Source organism: Protopterus annectens, chromosome 2.part1, assembly GCF_019279795.1.
Source record: "Protopterus annectens isolate FY-2018-M chromosome 2.part1, PAN1.0, whole genome shotgun sequence".
Taxonomy (NCBI): domain Eukaryota; kingdom Metazoa; phylum Chordata; order Ceratodontiformes; family Protopteridae; genus Protopterus; species Protopterus annectens.
In genome coordinates this window covers 1,957,684,525-1,957,699,426 of record NC_056729.1, presented here as the reverse complement: position 1 = coordinate 1,957,699,426, position 14,902 = coordinate 1,957,684,525, and the positions used below count along the sequence as shown (strand labels likewise).

Genomic DNA, 14,902 nt, shown 5'->3' with positions numbered 1-14,902 from the left:
AGTCTAACAAAGCCAAATTTGAGCGTTTATATCACATTATCGAAAGATGAAAATAGCGAACGCTATTTCATTGGCCCCAAAACATCTAAACATGAAAATATTGAACATTCAGAACAGCAAATTTTTTCCCATGCAAAAAATTTGCTGCTCCAAAACACATACATACAACACAAGCACATCAAACAAACAGCAACCACACACATACACTTAAATTCCTACATCTAACGCTACACTAAACTAAACATACACTACTATCTATCCACTTACCTTAACCCAAACCCTAACCCTAATGTCTGTCACTACTGCACACTCACCTAACCTGTGCCCTAACCCTAACTCACTTAACCCGCCCCAACCCTAACGTACAATCACACACTTACCTGAACCCAACCCGTAACTTTCCACCACAGCGCTAAGAATAGTGAAGCCACAGAAATGGCCAAGCAAATTCTTTCCGAGGAAAGAATTTGCTGTTCTTTGCTATTCTTAGCGTTCATTGAATAGTGTTTGATATCAGAACATTTGAAGTTTTAATACTTCTATGTTCTGATATAGACCCAAATTTGAGGTACGTTTGGCCTCCCAGTCCAAGGACAACCACAAGGCATTCTTTAATTAAGTATGCAACCTCAAAGTCAATACACAATTGTTTTTAGAATGCAGTGTTAATGGAGCCACCTATACTCAGCCAGAAGATATAGCAAACCTACTGACTGATAAATTTAGCTCCAACTTAACCCCTATCTCCCCATCAACCTTCCTTCAGGAAATACCATTAAATATAACTCCCCTGCTATCACTAGGGAACAAGTCCTTAATGCTGTCTCTACGGCCAAGAACACTGCATCAATGGGGCCAGACAACATCCCAAGATGCCTTCTAAATAGCATAAAAAATAACCTACCAGGGCCTGTGGAATTGCTATTTAATGGTAGTCTCCAAACAGACCTTGTGCCTCATGAATGGAGAACAGCAACAGCCATCCCTCTGCACAAAGGTTGGCCATCTACAAACCCATTAAGTCTCACTAGACTCACATGTAAAGCCGTGGAAAGAATGATCATGAAGATGATCGATAACAACACAGGAAACCTCCAGACACTTGGCACAACTCAGTTTGGTTTCATCAAGAGCAGGACATGCCTACTCAACCTGGTGGACTTCTTTGAGAAGGTTACCAAAGAAATGGATGAGGGCAAAATTGTTCACATTTTCTGCCTTGACCTGGCAAAGGCATTGACACAATATCCTATTCAGGCATTCTTGACAAACTCAAGTGGTTAGGTATAACCCTTATGCCAGCTGGCTCACAGACAGGACCCAGGAAGTTAGAACTGGGGAGTCCACCTCTATAAAGAAGCCAGTCACAAGCAGAACCCCTAAGGGATTGGTCCTGGGAACTCTCCTTTTTTGCATTTACTTCCCTGAAGCCAAGGCCAATGTCAATGGCCTCTGGCTGACTAAATTTGCAGAAGATTGCAAATTAGGAGCAGTCACAGAACACCCCACCAAAATAAAATGTTCTCCAGGAAGGGCAGAAACAAACAAATAATTGGTGTTTCAGCCACAGATTAAAACAAACTGCCAAGAAATGCATAATAGTATCCTTCAGGAAGTCATCCACCCCTGGTAACTATCATATGGACAACACACCACTAAGAGTTGACCCAGTAGTTAGGGACTTTGGGATACACATAGACAGCAATCTAGTCTTTGACTATAATGTGTCTACAGTAATGAGGAAATCATTCTATGTTGTGCAACTTATAAAGAAAGTTATGGCATCTAGGTCCAAGACATCACTGTTCCACCATATTCGACATTCATCAGACCTGTCATTGCGTACAGTGCCTCCTTTGGTATGCACCTAACCAGGCATATTCAAAAATTGGAAAATCCATAGAGGTTCCTCATTAAAAGATTACAAGGAGTATGCAACATGTGCTAGCCAGACCACCTAAAGGTCCTGACCCAGTACTGTGTCTCCTACAGGCTACTGAGGGAACATCTATGCCTGGCATACAAGGCATTGTCAGACTCCACCCTGATAGACCTCCTCCATATCACAAAACAAACCGCAGCAGAATTACCCATTCTAAAGACTTAAATCTTTCTTGTGATATAAATAAGACCTGCTGGAGAGACAGGTATGTATCCCAGAGACTACCTCTTCTCTAGAACAAGCAGAGTTCTTCCCTGAACTAATTCAAGTGTAACTTGGACAACTGGATACAGAACAGGAAATTCATCCCTGGTTTGGCACCTGTGTTTCTAATGGATGCAGACAGCTTTTAAATGGCTCACCTACCAGGCCTCTGCTTACACTTATCAAGGGTACCAGAAGTTGTCAGAAATTTGGGATGCATGGCTAGGCTTAAAAATGCTCCTGTGGTCGTTCGCTTAAACACTCCCAAACCTATGAACCATTCCAAAATCACAGGAAATCTGATGAAGGAGTTTCTCAAGGCAAGGTCAGAATTTAGAAATGCATATGATACCTCAGTAGAAGATAAATGGGCAAATACTGTAAAAGTTCAGCCACGTATGCAGTGGAAATGGCAGTGCAAGAGTTTTCAACATCTGAAGTCTCTATGGTTTAAGTTGCTATGCTGTGTCTTGCCTCAAAGCAATGCCAGATTAACTTGCAAAAGAGTGTTCTGATGATCCTTGTAGTGGCAGAAGAGAGGAACACACTCCTATAAGTGTGATTAACTGTGGTAAAGTTTTTGTTTTTGATCAGTGCATCATTTTGTTTCTTTTTTGTTTTGTTTGTTTGGTTGCTTTTTTTCGTTAGTGCTGCTTTTGGAGTACTGGCAACATAAACTACCAAAGAGAAGCTATTTACTGGATAAAATGTCTCATATCCTGTTGGGTTAGAGGTGATGAGGTACTCAAGAAACCTGTCAAGGGGCACTTTCAGGCATGGAAACTGTACACTACAAGGTAAGTATTTTGCTTTAAATTTGAGATATTACTAGGTGTAAACTTAAACCAGCAGGAATAAGTAACACTTCATGCAACCAGACAATGATGCAAGAGACATAAATGGGAAGAAATAAAGTGTATGTTTGCATGCATCTCAGTTTGTGTTACATTCAAAGCCTCTCCTTGTAAATATGCCATAATGATGTGAAAAGAAGTATCCATGGCATGCAAACTCAGGTTCATCAAGGTAATGTCTAATTCAAGAAATAAGCCACAATAATATTGCTGGTGTGCTACTAATCCGTAGTGCAGCAGTATTACATTTATAACACAAGTAATAGAAATAAACCATCATCCAAGTCTACGTGAAAAAGAATCATTAGTGGCCTTCATAAAAAGAGCATTTATTCCAAAGCTCTGCTTACGTCAAAAGATCAAAAGAACTATCACGTAAACTTAGATGTGACATAAATTTAGAAGTAGTTCTCAAATGATGGCACTTAACAACAAATATTAGAAATAAAAGGAAGAGTGCAATAAAAACATGCAAAATGAGGACCAACATAATTCAGTACTTCAGGTGGTAAAAGGGCCCTGGAAATGATGAATTGCTGTCTGTTACGGTTCAGTGGTGTTAAAATCAAACATAATGGAAGTTGCTAAGACACTGCTTTTATACTGCTACTATAACAATTTCATAGGCTCCTGGTACATGATGGTTAAACTCTACAAGACTGATTTACTGCAGCTTATACTATCTTTTTCAGCTGTGGTGATATACAACATCATTTGGTACTTTAAAAACTTGCATTTTGAAAGAAAACATGATAATATGGTACAGCTGCAATACTTACTCTGTGTCCTTCTGAATCATCTTGAGAATTAGTACTTTGCCAGAAATCTCCACCAGTGCTAGTTGAAACAGTATCTTCTTTTCTTTGATGGTACTCATTTTCTGTAGATGTCAGTGGAGGGGCCTGCAATGTGGCTGTGCTGTCTATAACATTGAGAAGGATGGATTCTGAATCTGCTGCTAAATTGTCAGAAACACTCAACATATTATTCCTGATTTCAGACAATGTATGATTCTGATCACCTTTGGGTTCAGTAATATTTTTGCCTGATAACTGTGTTAAGCTGAAATCATCACTATGCAGTCCTTGAACTGGTTCTTTTAATTCATAAGGACTTTTACTAACAGATGGATCATGGAAGATCTGCTCTAACTGGGATTGTATCAGAGCAGGAGCACTGGTTACTTTCCAGTCTTTTGTTTCATTTTCTACAGACTCATCCCCTTCTTTACTGTCCTTATCTGTATTTTGCTTGTACCATTCGTGTTTAGCCATATCACCAAAAGATTCTGAAATTTTATCATCAGCCCAGGAAAATGGAACACTTGATGGTTTCTTCCTATCGGAGTCAGCTGTTGATTCATTAGCATCACCTGTCCCGTGATCTCCTTTTGTTGTACGTGTGTCTTCTGTGGCACCAGTTGTATGTACACAACTAACTAATTGTAATATATGCTGAATTAAATTACTATTTTCAAAATGTTTTTGAGTATCATCTTCTTTTGCAGCATATTCTAGACCTCCTTTTAACTGAATTTTTAATAAATTTTCTACTGTTGACTTTAATGTTTCATGTAGGTCGGGGGAATACTGCAGATCTTTTGTACCAGAATCAGCACTGCCAGCATCCTTTTGATCAACATTTGTTCTTCCTTCAGCTTGCAGTGGAGTAGAGAAATCATTGCAGCTATCTACTGATGAATGTACTTCAGTACCTGATAGATAATTAGCTTGATAGCACTTTTCTTTTACACGTCCAGCACTAAAATCTGTATGCACTTTCTGTTCACTCATAGAAAAATCTCCATTCTTAGCTTGCAAAGCTGTTTCTTCTTCTTCTTTATCAGTTTCTTTCCTTTGTACTTTGGAATGCATTTTTCTGATTACTAGTTCACCAGTGGAAATTACTGGGCCTTCTTTGAATTCAAAAACCTGACCACCTTCAGACTTAATGTTACTATGTGCAATAGACTTGCTCATTTCTATTCCTCGACCATCTGTAACATCTGTAGAATGTTCTAGTTTAGCATTTGATTGTTCACCAGATGGCATGCCATTCTCCAAAGCTAGTGTGTTAGAAAAAGATGCACATGGAGGCAGTAGCAGTGTTTCAGTTGCAAATATATCAGCTAAATCTTTACTTGGATTGACTTGATACTGAAATGAGTCTTTAGTTACATCAGTGATGGAGTCGGCAAAATCAGGTGGAGGTTGGAGCACTGGACACTGAAATGAGTCTTTAGTTCCAGTACTGATGTAGCCAGTAGAAGGATCTGAATTGTAGGAGTGCTCACATACATTTTTACTGTGAGAAGTGAATAATGATGCTATTTCAGTATGTTTTGTGTCACTCAATGCATCAAAAACTTCTCCAAGATGCTGAATTGGAACAGGATTCTGATTTAAGCTGGTCTGGTGATGCTGATCTTTCTCAGCATTTTCTGAAATGAAGCCTTTACCATTTTCACCTGAGTATCTCTGCTCTGGTTCAGCATCCTTGATAGGCATGGCAGATAATGTAGCTCCACCCTTGCTTTGACTAAAGCCATTTTTATTTTGGTCTGTTTGACATGCTTCTATTTTGCTATCCAAGTTTCTCTCAAATGCAGCATTCATTTGTTCCCAAGGTTCTGATAACTCTCCAGTACTCTCTTCTTGTTCACTTACCACTGTTTCTGATAGATAGCTAACATCCAGTGCTTCAGAATTAGCAGCTGCATGATACGTTTTTCCTATATCAGACTCTCTTTCAGGGTAACCATTTTGAAATGAGTCACAGCTAGGATCATGCTTGTCGGAAGAATAATCTAACTCATGACATATAGTTTTAGCATCCTTTTCATGCTTGTAATGAACATCTGTTGACAAAAGTTCATCCCCTGGCACATCTGTTGTAGCTGTGGAACATGCATGTGCAAAGAAAGGTTCTTTTTCTGACACTTTTCCTGTAACAGTAGGCATCGTTTCTGTTGCTCTTTGGTCCTCTAAATCAGTGATTCCAGTAAACGTACGATCTAAAACTTCACATATCTGTTTCTCAGACACAATTCTGGTAACACATTCTGGATCATATGACACATCACCATTTTTATGGCATTCTGCAAAACCAGGCTTAAGCACACCATCACCAACATCAAAACTGCAATTATCATTACTTGATACTTGGTCACTTTCAGTGTGCTCATCTGTTATGCTTCCATCAATGACTGAAATGTCTTTGGATATGTTATGACATTGTTCAGTCACCCCTGCTGCATCATATGCAGAAGAGACTTGAATCTGCACGGTGTCCTTGCTGATTGAAGTTGAGTTACTATCTTCAAAAGGTTCCATTTCTGGCCCATATCCTTGCATACGTTCTTCACATTTTGTAGCCATGTCAGCAGATTCAAACAAATCAGCAACCTCTGTGAGATCATTTCTCTTGCTACGAACATCAGAAAATTCTTCATTGTTTCCAGGTACTTTATGGTGTTCGACAGGTTTTGGTAGTAATTCATGCTCATACTGGCTACACACATTCCCTACAGTAGATGCAATGTCTTTTGCCACTTCAGCAAATGTTGTAGTGCTAGACATGAATCCATCTGTATGTCCAAATCCATCACTTTGATTGAAACTGGTTTCATTCGTAATTACTTTGCTTTCCTCTTCATTTTCATTTAATAAATCAGAAATGTAAGTTTCATTCTTAGTAACTCTAGAAACTGCACTTTGTTCAGTCATAACATCAGAATCATTCTGCTCACCATCCATTGGCTCACATTTACATCCATCAAAGTAAACAAAAGCAGCATCTTTACTTGCCGGTGAGGCATCCATGGTGGATACTTCGGCAGTATTGTGCAGAGGCTCTTTATTTTCGACATATACGATACTATTACTACCTGTGCAGACGTCATCAGCTATGAAATGTCTTGACTCACATACCACTGAGTTCTCTGGTGCTCTATAAGAATGTTTGGAAGCATCGTCAGGTGTGCTCTCTGCAGTATAAGAATGTTTGGAAGCATCGTCAGGTGTGCTCTCTGCAGTATAAGAATGTTTGGAAGCATCGTCGGGTGTGCTCTCTGCAGTATAAAAATGTTTGGAAGCATCGTCAGGTGTGCTCTCTGCAGTATAAAAATGTTTGGAAGCATCGTCAGGTGTGCTCTCTGCAGTATAAGAATGTTTGGAAGCATCGTCAGGTGTGCTCTCTGTAGTATAAGAATGTTTGGAAGCATCGTCAGGTGTGATCACTGCAGTATAAGAATGTTTGGAAGCATCGTCAGGTGTGCTCTCCACAGTATAAGAATGTTTGGAAGCATCATCAGGTGTGCTCTCTGCAGTATAAGAATGTTTGGAGGCATCATCAGGTGTGCTCTCTGCAGTATAAGAATGTTTGGAAGCATCAACAGGTGTGCTCTCTGCAGTATAAGAATGTTTGGAAGCATCGTCATGTGTGCTCTCTGCAGTACGATTAGCCCATTCTTCAGCTTCAGTAGGACCTTGCTGAAGTGTACAAGCATAGTTGTTGTCCACGTCTACATTCAGCTCTTCATCTTCGATGAATTCTTCTGCTGATAAGTACACTTCTACATCAGTATCGGTGCTATCCTCCTGGTTAGCCCCATTACTACTTAACTGGTTAACCCCTTTATTACTTTCCTGACATTGTTCAGTATCAGCGCTATCCTTCTGGTTTGCCTCTTTATTATTTAACTGGTTAACTCCTTTAATACTTTCCTGATGTAACTCAGTATCAGTGCTATCCTCTGATTTAACCACTTTATTACTTTCCTGATGTAATTCAGTATCCGTGCTATACTCCAATGTAACCACTTTATTACTTTCCTGATGTAACTCAGTATCAGTGATATCCTCCAATTTAACCCCTTTATTGCTTTCCTGATATGGCTCAGTATCAGTGCTATCAACCTGTTTAACCCATTTATTACTTTCCTGATGTAGCTCAGTATCAGTGCTATCCTCCAATGTAACCCCTTTATTACTTTCCTGATGTAACTCAGTATCAGTGCTGTCCTCCAATTTAACTACCTTATTACTTTCCTGATGTGGCTCAGTATCAGTGCTATCTACCTGTTTAACCCCTTTATTACTTTCCTGATGTAGCTCAGTATCTGTGTTATCTTCCTCTTTAACCACTTTATTACTTTCCTGATGTGGCTCAGTATCAGTGTTATATTCCTCTTTCACCACTTTATTGCTTTCCCGATGTGGCTCAGTATCAGTGTTACCTTCCTCTTTAACTACTTTATTACTTTCCTGATCTGGCTCAGTATCAGTGCTGTCCTCCTGTTTAGCCCCTTTATTAATCTCTTGATGTGGCTCAGTATCTGTGCCATCTGCCTGTTTAGTCTCTTTATTACTTTTCTGATGTGGCTCACTATCAGTGCTATCCTCCTGTTTTGCCACCTTATTACTTTCCTGATATAGCTCAGTATCAGTGTTATCTTCCTCTTTAACCACTTTATTACTTTCCTGATGTGGCTCAGTATCAGTGTTACCTTCCTCTTTATCCACTTTATTACTTTCCTGATGTGGCTCAGTATCAGTGCTATCTTCCTCTTTAACCACTTTATTACTTTCCTGAAGTGGCTCAGTATCAGTGTTATCCTCCTCTTTAACCACTTTATTACTTTCCTGATGTGGCTCAGTATCAGTGTTACCTTCCTCTTTAACCACTTTATTACTTTCCTGATGTGGCTCAGCATCAGTGTTATCTTCCTCTTTAACCACTTTATTACTTTCCTGATGTGGCTCAGTATCAGTGTTACCTTCCTCTTTAACTACTTTATTACTTTCCTGATGTGGCTCAGTATCAGTGCTGTCCTCCTGTTTAGCCCCTTTATTAATCTTTTGATGTGACTCAGTATCTGTGCCATCTGCCTGTTTAGTCTCTTTATTACTTTCCTTATGTGGCTCAGTATCAGTGCTATCCTCTTGTTTAGCCCTTTTATTACTCTCCTGATGTAGCTCAGTATTAGAGCTCTCCTTCTGTTTAGTCCCTGTATTACTCTCCTGATAAGGAACAGATGTGTCAACCATCTTTTCAGCTGCTTCCTTTTTAGAAAAGCCTTCATCTACCTGACAAATCACTGCATTGATGGTAGCTTGTCTGTTCTCATTTAGTGATTCCTTCCCATAGGTATATGTCTGCATATCGCCATCAGTAGTAGCATCTGTACTATCCTGAGACAAGCACCTTTGATCATGTTCTTTGCTGTGCCAGTGCATGGGCTCATCTGCATTTGCATTAAATGACAATGGCACAACATTGTGTGATATTCCTACTTCATCTGGTTCCTCTGGATGTTTTTGCACTTGTGTACTATTAGCACTCATGACTATTTCAACATCTTTAGATACTTCACCTTTGTTGAAATTGCCTGCTAACATATGAATGGTTTCAGAATTAGCAGAGATTATATGTATTAAGTTATTCTCATCAGGTCGTTTTTCGAGTTTTTGCATACTACTGTCAGCAAGAACAACTTCAGTAGCTGCTAGGTATTTAGCTATTTCATCTGTTGTAACCCTTCCTTCTAATGTATAATTTACATCATCTTCTGCACTATACACAATGGGCTCAAACATTTCACTTTTAGATATGTCATCCATGTACTGAGCATCTTTGGATACTGTCTCCATGACAACATCTGTTGTTAATCCATACACATCAGCATTGGTATCTGTAGTACCTACACTGGACTGAGGTACCAAATCATCTTCAGACTGTTGCTGTATTTCTTTACATAACTGTGCATGAGGAAAGGTCTCTACTGTATCTAGGACATCTGTAAACTCTACTTCTCTGTTGGATGTCTTCACTAATTCATCACCATTACTGACAGCTCCAGCAACAGCCTTTGTATTAACCTCAACAGGTTCATCAACAACTTCAGGCGTTTGCACACAACTGATAGCGCTAACAGTATTAAGTACTTTAATGGCATCATAACTATCATTGCTAAGTTCTTTCATGATCTCAGGTGTATATGGGCCATCATGATCCCCAGTAATAACACAAGTCTCTTTGTATATGTCACTGCTTTTAATCACTTCTTCCTTTAACAGAGAAGCACAAATATTACTATCAGTATCACCCAGTCTGAATGTGCCCGTTAAAACAGCATTTTCTTTGGAATTCTCAGATGAGTCCTTTTCATAGATTATGACATCAGTGCTGACAATATCTACAGGACTTTCTTGCATCTGATTTTCCTCAAGTATCTTTTCTTCCAAAGGACTTATCTCTGTGTCAAGTTTCAGAGCAGTAGCCATTTGCTTAATCCCTTCTTCTACAGCCTTTGCCTTTTCTTCCACCAGTTTGTGTGCTTTCAGTCCAAAATCAGTAACAAAAATATCCTCATGATCATTACAAATTTCAGATTTGGTTGTTGATATCATTGACTCCTGCAGATGATTAATAGTATCACTTGCTGTAGTAACCACGCTGTCATCCAGTGATTTATCCCCTTCAGCATGCGTTGATGACTGATTAGTACTAATTGTGGTCACCAAAGGCAAACCATGAATAAGTCGCTGTTGACTGGAGTAAGTATCTGCAAATCCTCCAAGGCTGTCTTCATCGACGCCATTGCAAATGTTATCTTCATAAGACTTGTTTTGCAAAGCCTCTCTGTGATTGCTAACTAAAATATTGTCATCTGTGCTGCTTGCACTCAGCAGCTTAACTTCTGAATGTGCAGCAGCTCCTGGCTGGTTAAATTCTGTGTTGCCTGCATCACTCAAGGAGCATATTTGTTTTGCTGTTTGCAGCTCTGTTTGCCTGGATGATATTGTGTCATTTAAAAGTATGTCCTCTCTAGATGAGCCATATGTGTGGTCATCAGCAGGTGTGTCATTGCTTAAAAATAATCTTTCTCCAGTAAGAATTTCTCTATCTGTTGCAGCAATATATTCAGATTTTCCTCCCTCAGATGATTCACGTGTTTGCTTCTCAGTGGTTGTGTCATACTTTAAATGTGATCGTTTTGACATGATGTCATCAATCTGGAATTTGCTCTCTGTAGCAGTGAAGGAAGCAGGTTTTTCTCCCTCAGATGTTTCACATGTCAGCTGATTAGTGCCCTTGCTGTAATTTAAATGTGAACTTTCTGACATAAAGCCATTGCTATGGACATCCCTGTCCATAGTAGCAGGGAATTCAGGTTTTTCTCCTTCAGATATTTCATGTATCTGCTCCTGCATTGCTGTGTCATACTTTAAAAGTGAACTTTCTGATGCAGTGTCATCACTGTGAATATATCTATCCATAACAGGACTGAATGCAGTCTCCTTACTATCTGATGTTAAAAGGATGTGCTTGTCAGCGGTTCTGTCAACATTTAAAGATGAGTTTTCTGATGTAATTTCATTAGTCTGGATTTGCATGTCTATAAAGCCACTGGGTACACATTCCTTTTCATCTGAATATTCATATATCTGTTCATCATGGATAGTATTACTTGTTGAGAAGGAATCTTCTGATGTGTATTCATTACTATGGATTTGCGTGTCCATTGTAGAAGAAAATGTACACTGATCCCCAGTGGGTATTTCATATGTCTTTTCACTGAATTTGTCATACTTTAACAGCGAATTTTCTGGCATGATTTCATCACTCTTAATATGTCTGTTTATAACAGTAGTGGATACATTTTCTTCCCTTTCTGAATATTCATATGTTTGCTCATCAATGACGGCATTAGTTGTTAAAATATAATTTTCTGGCACTGTTGCATCACTCTGGGTTTGTTTGTCGATAACAGTGAATTTATTTCCTGTCCCATCAGGTATGTGTAATGTCTGTCCATCATAGTTGTTATTTGTTCTTAAATGAGAAATGTCATCACTCTGGATATTACTATCATTAAATGTAATAAATGCATGTTCTTCCACATCTTCCTTTTTGTGAGCTAGTTTATCAGTGTTTTCCTCTTTCATTAAATGTGCACTTTCTGATATGATTTCATCACTTTGGATTTGTTTGTCTAAAAATGTAACAAACAGATGTTTTTCACCACATGCCATTACCTGGGTCTGCTTATCAACACCTTCCTTCCTAAAAAGTGAGCTTTTTGTCATGGTTTCATCTGTCTGGACTTCTCTTTCTGCAGAAACAACGAATGCAAGTTGTTCCATCTCTGATGTTTCACATTTCTGCTCATTACTGGTTTTGTCATACATTGAACCTGAACTTTCTGACCTGATAGCATCACCATGGATATGACTATCTATGATGTCAATGATTGCAATTTCTTCTCCAGCTCTAAGATCATTTACTCTTCTGGCATTTTCTGTTTTAAGGCAGGCTATGTCCAACATACTAGCAGTTTCTTCAGAACTTAGTTCATTTTGCTTTTCATATAAATATTCACCTTTCTCGCCTGGTTTTAATGTGTCAGAAGATACCACTGTGAATACTTTTTCAATAATAAAATTATCACTGCAGCTATTTAAACTTTCACGTCTTCCCATTTTATTTTCAGCACTATCAAGTTCAAAGTTTTCCACAGCCTCTGTTTGCTGACTGCTAAGATATATTTTCAGTCTTTCTTCTTCTGTTACATTATCTGTTGACATTTCTTTATGAGGCACATTTTCATATCCCAAGGCTTTATTATCAGATGCAGTTTGAGTTGCTGAGGAATAAGTGTTACTTGGTAGATAAAATAAAGTGTCAGAAGAAGCGCTACCAGAATTACAACTCTGATCCAGAAACACTTCATCTACTGCCATTTCATCTTTATCAAAGTGTATTTCATCAGCTGAGAATGGTATAGAAGAGTCTGGGTTGGGCAAACTGCTGTCTTCACTATGGTCAGTTAAGCAAGATTTGGGCTCCTTATTGGTTTTTTCAAAACATATAATGTTACTTGCATTTGATACAGCATTTAGTAACTCAGCTGACTGCACACTTGAGAAACTGTCTTTCTCCATTAAGCAAACACTTCCATCTTGAAATTCTAAAACACTAGTTTCTTTCAAATTTGAGTGGCAAGTTTCAGTTTCACCACGTAAGCTAACAGTCGCTACTATATTTTCAGATTGGTCAGTATCACCTTGCTTAAATTCTGTCTCTAGGATACTTTCTTCTTCATCTGCTTCCAGAAGCATACTGACTGCTTCATCTAAGTCACCATCATACAGAAGAAGCCTTTCTCCTGTGCCTGCATCAATGTAACTATTTATCATGAGATAAGACATGAAGAGTTGTTGCGTTTGTAGAACAGTATGATTAGGTAGTTGTTCCACTTCACCCATTGGCTGGTCATGCTTGTTTCCTTGCACTGTACTTGGCTGGAGCTCAAATGATGCTATCCATTTGGTAATGTTTTTATATGATGATTCCAAATCTTCCATGTTAGGCATTGCATCAGGTATGACTGTATTTCTCAAGACATCTGCAGAAGTGTGGTCTATTATTCCTAGATGTGCTGCTGTGTCAACATCAAAAAGTTCAGCTGTCTCAGGAACATAAATTGCAGCTATTTTCTGTCTATCACTAAGTATTTTGTGAGCAAGTTCATTAGATATCATTCCTTGTTGCAATGAAGTAGATATTGGAAATATCTCACCAGACTGAGGCCAGATGAGTCCTACAAAACCTCTCTGAGCTTCCAAAATTAAAAGGGCACTTCTTGATGATATCAAATTGCACTGCACTGCTTCATCTACGGTGAGTCGTTTTCCATCAGATGGACTGATAATTCCACCAGTCTGAATCTGGTGACAAAGAAAGGAACAGGCTGTACATTCATCAATGACTCCCAGCTCCACTGCATCTTCAATGGTCAATCTTTGTTTTGTATTTGGATCAATAATGCCTCCAGACATCATCTGCGAACCAAGCAGCCTAAACATTGTCTCACGATCTATGAGACCTTCACGAGCTGCTCTTATAACCCCAATCTCTTTTCCTGACTCTAGGATTATTCTTCCCTGTTTGCATTGCCTTACAGGAAGAAGCCACATCCCATTTCCTTTATTCATGATGCTTTTATGCATAATCTCCAACAAAGAAACCTTTTCAGCTGTGATTGGATCAATCAGTTCTTTGCATATTTTCTTCCTTCCAATGAGGTGAAAGAATAATGAAGAAGGAATCAATGATTGCTCAAAGGCTTCTCCCAGAGTTACTTTTTCACCTGTAACAGGTACAGCTAAGCCACCACTTGCCAGAAGCACTTCAATCACCTTAACAGCAAGTTTTTCAGATATAGTGCCTTCTTTGTATGCTGTTATAACTGACAGAAATGTAGACTCAGAATCTGATACGAGAGTACTGATACTGCTCACGTCTTCTAAATCACCGGCAATCTGTTCATCAATCAAGCTGATCAGTTTAGCTTCTTCTAAGGTATAACGCTTCTCTGTGCCTGGTGAAGTAAGTCCACCTGTAATTACCTGAGCTTCAAGAAGAGCAATTCCTGTATCATAATCAATAATGCCTTTCTGCATTGCCTCGAAAACTGAAAATGTGGTTCCAGAATCCTTGTCAATTACACCTGCAACAATTTTATCCTCCTGAAAAAGACATACACAAAAATAATCATCCCCATGCACTTTTGAGGTATTCCATTGTAATTAGTTGAGTTGTGTTTTGCTGTCTGTTAAGCAGATAATTGTGTACTTACCGAAAGCAAGGACGTGAAATGTTAGGTTCTGCAGTGCACAAGTGATCTGTCACAAGAGTTTCAGCAGCAAAGGATGTACTACAGTAAAGCTGTGCTTTCAGCATGCATCTGTAAATTCAAAACCTATTTTCTTTACACACACACAGTTGGGTTAGTATAAGAAACAAGAGCAATGGATGTTATAATCAAACAGTATGAAGAAAGTTGTTCATGTCATGAAACATTTCTCATGCTTCCATTTGCTGAAAAAGGTTAATAAAA

General features: G+C 38.8%; 1 protein-coding gene across 3 annotated transcripts in view; it reads right to left on the bottom strand.

Annotated features, from left to right (window-relative positions):
- Window positions 1-14,902, bottom strand: part of DST (dystonin) — a 4,096,730-nt gene that overhangs the window by 1,533,536 nt on the left and 2,548,292 nt on the right. Inside the window, exon 40 of one of the 3 annotated variants that reach the window (XM_044063350.1) lies at window positions 3,780-14,528. The exons of the other annotated variants lie outside the window; for them this stretch is intronic. Within the exon in view, the coding sequence (XP_043919285.1) occupies window positions 3,780-14,528 (10,749 nt within the window). The remainder of the gene's footprint in view (window positions 1-3,779; window positions 14,529-14,902) is intronic. 3 annotated transcript variants of the gene reach the window in all.